This window comes from Sitophilus oryzae, unplaced genomic scaffold (genome assembly GCF_002938485.1).
Source record: "Sitophilus oryzae breed Bouriz unplaced genomic scaffold, Soryzae_2.0 scaffold_1441_pilon_pilon, whole genome shotgun sequence".
Taxonomy (NCBI): Eukaryota; Metazoa; Arthropoda; class Insecta; order Coleoptera; family Curculionidae; genus Sitophilus; species Sitophilus oryzae.
Window position 1 is genome coordinate 275,890 of NW_022146106.1, and position 8,875 is coordinate 284,764.

The following is an 8,875-nucleotide window of genomic DNA, read 5'->3' on the forward strand; positions in this document are numbered from 1 at the left end:
TTTTAAAATGAGTGGAAGGGGTTGAAATAAACTACCCCTATCATTCTAGTTAACGAAATTTAAAGAAAAATCTTATCAAACACATGCAAAAAAATAATTTGGATAGTTTAGTTTGTTTAGAAACTTTTTTATCTCTTGTATTTTTTTTATAAAACTCACCGATTTGAAATTAAAAAATAAAATGTAAAGCATTACATGTCAGGACTAAAAATATTTTTAGATTAAGAATCTAGTGATAATCATGATAATAATAATAATCTAGATAATAACGTATTGCAGTAGGGTAATGTCAAATAAAACAATATTAGAAACATCCTAAAAAGTGACAGCGGCCGACTAGATTTTTTTCTAAAAAAATTACAGCTGCCCACTAGATTCTTTATCTAAAAATGTTGTTTGTCCTGACATGTAATGCTTTACATTTTATTTTTTAATTTCAAATCGGTGAGTTTTATCAAAAAAACACAAGAGATAAAAAAGTTTCTAAATAAACTAAACTATCAAAATTAATTTTTTTTGCATGTGTTTGATAAGATTTTCTTAAATTTCATTAACAAAATGATAGGGGTAGTTTATTTCAACCCCTTCCACTCATTTTAAAAAAGTGAAAAAATTACCAGAAAGTGTGTTTTCATAACAGTAATGCTTCCGTAAAATTTCATTAGTCTATCTCTTTTCGTTTTCAAGATAAAAAATAAAAACATTATTTTTCCGCCATCTTTGTACCGCGATATCTCCCTAATGGTTGACTTTTGACCCAATGTTTATAAAGCAAATTACCCTTTATTTTGAACAAGGAATCACCCCCTGAAGTTTTTTGCATTTGTTTTGAAACACCCTGTATATTAATGGTAACCAGAATAAAGCTCTGTCACACATAAAAGAATTCTACGGTAACTTGCCAGTATAGTAGTCTACTGGGTCCAGCGTGTCTATCCAAATGTAGACCGTTCATCTGTGACGTCGTGACTCTGGACAGTAGAAGAGTCTGGAAGACTTGCATCCAGGCATAGAGACATATCATTCGATTCTGAAACCTCAAATCACATGTATAACTTATTTAATTTTATTATGTTACTAGAAAGATGTCTAAAATATTACGTCAGTCTCTTTTATTTCACTTCCCTATTATATTTGGTACCCAACGTGGGGCCTTAGATGTGTGAAATAATACTACAAATTATACTATTTTTTATTTTACTTCCATATTATACAACCCTTAAATACAACAAACAAACCCTTAAATAGGCCTCTAAGACAGATCTTGTACAAAAGGAACAACCCACTCACAAAACTTTTTAATATTGTAAATAATAATATTAGTTATATTGACAACCTTTCACATACCATTACTGCATATTAGATTGTCACAAATACATAAAAATACATAAAATACATAAAAAAATTCTGGATTTATTTTCAAATTAACAGATTTATTTGCTTAACATACTTTGAATGTTATATGGATAAAATAGGCCGTTATTTTATCCATATAACAAATTAAGTTTTCTTAATTTTTTAATATACTCAATTTTAAAACGGAACATAAATTCTCATGCACATTGCCGTTTTATAATGTTAAATTTAAAGTATTCCAGAGAACCTAACACCTGCTAATTGCAATGTTTTACTTGTAGTAAAACAGTATATAAGTAACGTTATCATAAGTTTCATATTGGTTTTAATGTTTTTAGGAAACTATAGAAGAAAATCCTCGAGATGGCTTAATATTTGGCCCTGTTATTGAACCATCTCATGATGGTGCTGTAGTAACTTGGAAAAGCTACGAAAAAATGGCTTCTGGTGATTTTAACCAAGTGCCGTATATGATGGGATTTACATCACAAGAAGGAGGACAAACCGTAGAAGGTTCTCTATCAAGATGTTTTAAATTAATAATACTAATGATTTTGTTTTAGTTATCGACTGGATTAAATTATACATTCTGGCAACGTTTGATGCTGATCCAGTAAAACTTGTTCCAATTTGTATGAACATTAACGATACCACAAGTAAAAATGCAGTTTCCTTGTTTATTAAGACTCATTATTTCGGAATTATACCAGCCGCGTTTTCCGATGAGGAAATTATACAGGTGAATTTCCATTTAGAGGCATGACATTTTACAGATTTTTTAAAAAATATATTCCACATGATAAATAAAATGGTCTACATATCTAGAATAATTATTACATTCTGAAAATTGTGACATTCTAAACAATATTTTAATATTGTTTTTACGACGTTCTTTTATATGATAAAGAAAATAATATTATCTGTTTCAGTATATCAGTGATGATCAATTTGTTAGACCAGTATATCAAAGTGCAAAGCTTATGTCTCAGTACACAGATGTTTATTTATACCGATTTTCATATTTGGGTGATGTGTACAAATCAACCCGTTCAACTACAGGTAAAGATAAAAATATTTTATAATTTTAATGTTATCGAAATTATTTGAACAAAACCAAAAACTCGTAATACTCCACTTAGTCAGCCCGGTGCCGAATATGTCCATGGTTGACAACAATGAATTTAAAAATCGCGCCCTCGATTACGTAACTGAAAGTTTAATTGGTATCGCTTATACAGAGTGTCCCAGAAATAAGTGTAAATATTTTAAGGGGTGGTAGATTTCGAAAAAAGAAACATATTTTCTCTTTATCGTTTTTCAAATAAGTCAAAAATAACGGAGTTATTTTACTTTGAAAATTTCCAAAAAAAAATATTTTTTGCTAAAATTTTGAGAACCACTGGATCTTTTCTGGATTTTCTTTCTTGTAAATTTAATCTAATACCTTATGTTGCCATATTATAAAGAAATTATGTTTTTTAACTAAAAACTAAAAAAAATCCAAAAAAATTTTCAAAAAATTTCGAATTTTAAAAATTTTTTTTTCGCGAAAAAATAACAGTGATTCATGAAACACGCCTCATAGGCGTGTTCTGAGGTTGAACTATACTACCAGTTAAAATATTTGCACTTATTTCTGGGACACCCTGTATATATGTATTTGTTCATTATTATTGTTTCTTACTTTAGATGTTTATCATGCTGAAGAACTGAATTACTTATTTAAAATTGCTGACAATCCCCAGTTAACGTCAACAGGCGATCTTAAAGTTAGAAAACAGCTAATAAAATTATGGACTAACTTTGCCAAATATTCGTAAGTATAATCTAGTAAGTACCATACGGTCGAAAAAAAAACGGCTTCAAAGATGGCTGGGAATGACAATCGATGTTAATTTTGGCGAGGTCAAGCCCTAGACGTCATTTCTTGGTCCGTACTCTTCTTTATTTTTTAATGGCGCTTACTGCTGAACATCGGTAAAACTAAAATCATGTGCACTCCCTCGGAAAATCATAACAGTGTTATAAAAATCTGAGAACTATTGGAACATGTGGCGAAATTCAATTACCTCGGCAGTTTGATTTCGAAAAATTCCAATATTGACTCTGAAATTCAGCACAGAATTAGCTGCGCCTCAAGGGCATTCTGGAAATTAAAAGACAGGGTTTTCTACTATCATGACTTAAGCACAGAAACGAAACTTGCAGTGTACTGAGCAATATTAATCCCCACCATGATATATCGAAGCGAAACCTGGCTGCCGTACCGCCGGCACACAAACGCATTAAATAAGTTTAGAAATTTTTTAAAGATAACCAACAGAACAGAGACAACTTAGACAACTGTTAAGAATGAACCACTATCTCTCAAATGTATGAGTCTTTGAAAAAGCTAGCTGCGAGAGCGCTGAAGTCATGATTACTAAATCCCGCTTGAGATAGGCTGACCACGTATGCAAGATGCAAGAAAACCGCCTACCAAAATATCTACTTTACGGTGAGCTTGTAGACGGTAAGAGGAAACCGGGTGGACAACTCAAAAGATACAAGGATATTTTCCATGAAAAATTAAAGGGATAAGCATGCAGAATCAGTGGGAGGAAGCAGCGCACAATAAAACGCAATGGAGAAGAATTGTAAACTCAGTTAACAGCGAGAACCAAGAAGTAAAGAGACAACAAAATAATGACATTTTTGAATGTCCGAAGTGCGGAAGAGAGATCACAGAAAAACTCATGAAAGAAAACGTCTTGCGTAACCATCTTCTGATGCGTGTCAAATACTCGTCAACGAGTAATGGCAGGAAGTTTTAAGAAGGTTATAATTTGTTTTTATATTGAATTGTAAAATCTTTAAATGAGTTATTTTTAAATGGTGTAGTTTAAAATTTGAGAAAAAAAATAATTTTTAGGCAATAGATTTGTGTGTCTGGAAACGATCTATACTTTTTTAATCTTTCTATAAAGTGTTGTAGAATATAGAATGTAGAATGAGTAAGAGGGGGGGTTAATCACTGCGACCTTAAAGATCTATTGTGCCCCCCTTCCTTGAGTCATCAACCACATTGAGTCTATAACCCATCATACCCCTGTTGTAGAGGGGACAGGGTATTTCTCATCCTCCTCTGACAACAGTTCTTCGTCCGAGGGTACACACCCTTCCACGGTTGGAGTTTGGCCCTCCGTGCCGCCCTTCACAGTCGAGGAGCTTGCCTCCGGCTGAGAAACCCGTGAGGTGGAGGCTGGAGGATCTATCTCCATATTCTCCACCTCTTTAACTTGGTCTCTCCTTAGACCTGATACCGGTGTTGTCCCGTATCTATAATAGAGGATACGTCCCTCTTTCTCTATTGCCTCCTTGGATTTGAGGTCAATTTCTATTGTGAGGACCTGACCATGACTCTTCTCCCTCGAGTTGATGACTCGCCAACTTGATGTCCTTACATTGAAGTTCTGACCCTGGGTCTCAGCAGGTAGGTGGTGTCCCTCCCCTTGCTCCTCGGCAGAAAGACCGTGATGACCGCCCCTTTAGGGATGTAATAGATGATAATAATTAGTGTTAATTTTTGACATGTTTTATGCCATTTTTTAGTGGATGACGTCTAGAGATTGTCATCGATTGTCATTCCCCAGTCGTCATTGACGTCGTTTTTTTTTTCGATCATACTGTATATTAAAAGTTAACACGTTATTAAAAGCAAAAACTCTATATAGCAACCCAACTCCACAACTGGACTTTGACTTCAATTTGGCCATTTGGGATAAAGTTGACTCAAACAATATTCGCTATCTTGACATTGGAAATTACTTGGCAATGAGTAGTAATTTAACGCAATACAGCCTTGATTTTTGGCAAGAACTATATGACAGTCATGGAGTTCCACCCTATGATACGTACTAAGCAACTCGTACATTTGGCTTTACAAAACAAACTTTTGTGTACATATTGCCAAAAAATAAACGAAGTAAACTTAATTCGATTTTGTTTTTATTTCTTCCAACAATTTACATAATAAAAGTCATATCGTTTATGAAATAATTATAATTCTAAAATTAAATATATGATTTTTTTGGGGTTCTGTTAAAAATACTATTAAACTTCTTAAATGGTGAAACATGTAACGATATGCTTGCGCAAACTTAGATACTTGAACGCGTGTTGAATGGGGCTACAAACGTTCATACATACTTGACAAGTGTACTTGTGCAAGCGTACTTGTATAAGAATTTTGAACGTGTGTAGGAACAAACTTGTACAAGTATTTCGACTTGTGCAAGTGGCATAGACTTGTACGAATTTTCTTCATGCCCCAGTGATTTGCGCAAGTATGCATGAACGTGTGTATCAAACTTGCGCAAGCCTGAAGTTGATTCTAGTAGGTTTATGGCTTGGTTCTTATTTGGTTGTTACCAGAAGATAGATAAAAATGGCTAGTGAACATGAGAAAAGTATGCGGGAGGTATTGGTGGAGTTCATTAGTATTTATAGAGAATCTCTTTGTTTATGGCAAGTAAAATCAAAGGACTATCATAATAAAAACAGAAGAGTCGCATGTAAAAGTTTAATTAAAAAATTGCAAGAAATTGATAAAACTGCAAACCGCGATTTGATTGTAAAAAAAATAAACAGTTTAAGAACAAATATTTAGCAGGGTAAAACTTCAATTCGTTTAAAATCTTAGTATGCGAATAAATATTCCCTTTTAGAAAGCAGTTTTTGCATCAATATCGACGGTTTTTCTTTTTTTCTTCTTGTTTAAGCAGAATAACGAACATCGCACTTCTTCGTCCAGTTTTACCTACTAAAACCAGACTAAAACTATTCAAGTGCGGTTGTATTGTGTGGAGTCAATGCAAACTTGTACAAGTACGTTTGCACAAGTACACTTGTTAAGTATGCATGAACGTCTGTAGCCGCCTTTAAAAATACTATTAAACTTCTTAAATAGTGAAACATGTAACGATATGCTTGCGCAAACTTAGACTTGCGCAAGTATGCTTGAACGCGTGTTGAAAGATTTTTGCGCAAAAGTGTTTAAACTTGTACAAGTTTCAAGAAGGTTTAAATTTTTGAATCCGAAACTTAAGAATGTAATACCGAACAATGTAATCAGTGTTTCAAGGACTTGCTCAAGTGCTCGTACAAGAATTATCAGTTTGCAAGCAAAGTTGTTTAGTGTTCAACACCCTCTACACTATGTCCGAAATATTTCTGGAAATATTTCGTAAAAACATTCCTTGAAAAAAACATTTCGCAAATCATTCTTTGAAATACTTTCAGAAGTAAAAATAAATAGAAATAGACCGAGACACGCCATGATTTGTTGTTTGTTTTTTATTGTTAACAATAAAAAACAAACAAAACACGCGTTTATATTCTTCGTACTACTTTCCGAAGCAATCAAGATTAGCGATGGGAACTATCGAATGAATTAGACTATCGAATGGTTAATGAATGAATGATTTCAACTATCGAATGGTTTCATTCGAATAAAATCATTCATTCATTTGTATACTAAAGCATATGTGACAACCTCGCCGTGCGACTAAATGGTTATCGTAAAGCCACGACTATCGAATGCTTTTGATAAATGAAATTTAGTATTCGTTTGATTTTTGTATGCGTCAGTGCATTATTAGTTCTTCCAAATTTTTATAACTTGCCTTCTAACTACTGTGCTATTTTTGCGTTTATTAAAATATTTAAAATACTAAAGTAGTAGTGTTTTTTTTTTAAATTGACGATTCTGTGCGTGTGCAGGTGGTCAAAATTTTTCCGAAAATTTGTGTGATTTTCCGATCTTTCAATTATTTAATTTTATGCGGTATATGGTCTATTTTTTAATGGAAAATTTTGAGAAGTAACAATTTTTCAGAGAGATGAGGTGAACTTACAATTAATTTTAAAAATACATATGTATTTGTATTTTAGATGTTTTAGTAATATGAATTAGTTGAACTTAATAATCATATTTAAGTAATGTGGTAATGTGGTTATATATCGAAGTAAAAAAAAAGTAAATGGTTATCGAAGTTAAATTTTGCGACGAGAAAATTAAAGTGATTGATTAAAGTTTTACACGTGCCAATTTAAAAAAAAGTTAACGATATTTGTATTTTGTTTATGCTAATTCTCTTACATGTAGATTTTTGCGAAGAAATATTTCATTTATTTTTTAAAGTAAATGCCAGTAAAAGCAAATACTATTTTTAAATACTAATACAAAGTAATAAAATGTAATACACATATATAATTTTGATTTCTAATTTTTTATTTATATTTTTCTTCTATTACACAGAAAATTAATAAATATGTTTATATTTCATGATTTTAAAATTTGTTGTTAATATAACAAATTAGTTCTGTAATTATTATTATTTAATAAACCAACGTTGCCACAAAAAATTTAGAGACTATATTATTTTTAAATAGGATTTAATATAAATAATTTTGACTTCTAATTTGTTGTTTATATTTTGCTACTACTTAAAAAAATGTTTATATTAAATGATTTTAAATTTTGGTGTTAATAGGTATAACAAATTATTACTGTTATTATTATTTATTAAACCAGTTTTGCTTAAAAACATTAAAAATCATTTTCCTACATCCAAAATAAAAAGTATCATTGAAGTGTAACAACAGAATATTAATAAAAAAAATGCAAAATATATAGTCATACTATCCCTAACTAACTATAATATCAAAGAATAATATTCTTTCTAATACCAACTAATACGAATATACGGCAACAGCGCCGTTCATAATGTATTTTTGTGTAAATACTAGCCCCTCAATAAAAAAAATAATGTGTCCTTATCTTTATCTGACTCAAAATCAAAGATGCTGGCTTTTTTCATACCATTGCCACCGACCGCCGACCGCTGTCGGGTTTCTAGGAAAAAAACCTACGTCGCCGGGCGACAACTAAAATCCAGTTTATATTTTACTATAATCGATCCTGACGAATAAATGAATTTTACAAATGAATGAATTTTATAAATGAATGGTTTTTGCTGCCGAATTAATATATTTCAAGGCAGTTGACGCATCTGTTCGATATTTTTATTCGAATAGTTTTCGACGAATGTTTTCTTACTAGCTATCGAATTATTCGAATGAATTGCAACTATCGAATGTTTCGATAGTATTCATTCGATAGTTCCCACTACTAATCAAGATCAAACGTTGTGGTGGCTTCAGAAAAATAAGTAAACATGGAGTATGAATGAATATAATTAATTTGTAATGGAGTGTAATATAATACCACTATATTAAAATGATATGAAAAATCAAAACTAGTGCATTTAGAAAAAAGTTACTGATGGTAGATTAAATTGGCTATTCCTCTAAGGTTACACAAGAATATTTAGTTTAAATAAATTCGTAAGAAATATCATCGTTACAGATATTTTAGAAACGTCTAGGTTTACTTATTTCACTGAGATTTATAAAAAAAAGTCCTTTGCCTGGGGTATCGTCATGTGCACTCCCCCGGAAGATCACAACAATGCTATAA

General features: G+C 31.6%; 1 protein-coding gene across 1 annotated transcript in view; it reads left to right on the forward strand.

Moving 5' to 3' along the window:
• Positions 1-5,330, forward strand: part of LOC115876946 (carboxylesterase 1E-like) — a 50,580-nt gene extending 45,250 nt beyond the window's left edge. Inside the window, exons 7-11 of the mRNA XM_030892990.1 lie at positions 1,695-1,869; positions 1,920-2,095; positions 2,286-2,415; positions 3,046-3,172; positions 5,070-5,330. Coding sequence (XP_030748850.1) covers positions 1,695-1,869; positions 1,920-2,095; positions 2,286-2,415; positions 3,046-3,172; positions 5,070-5,256 — 795 coding nt within the window. The 3' untranslated portion in view covers positions 5,257-5,330. The remainder of the gene's footprint in view (positions 1-1,694; positions 1,870-1,919; positions 2,096-2,285; positions 2,416-3,045; positions 3,173-5,069) is intronic.
• Positions 5,331-8,875: the final 3,545 nt, after the last annotated feature.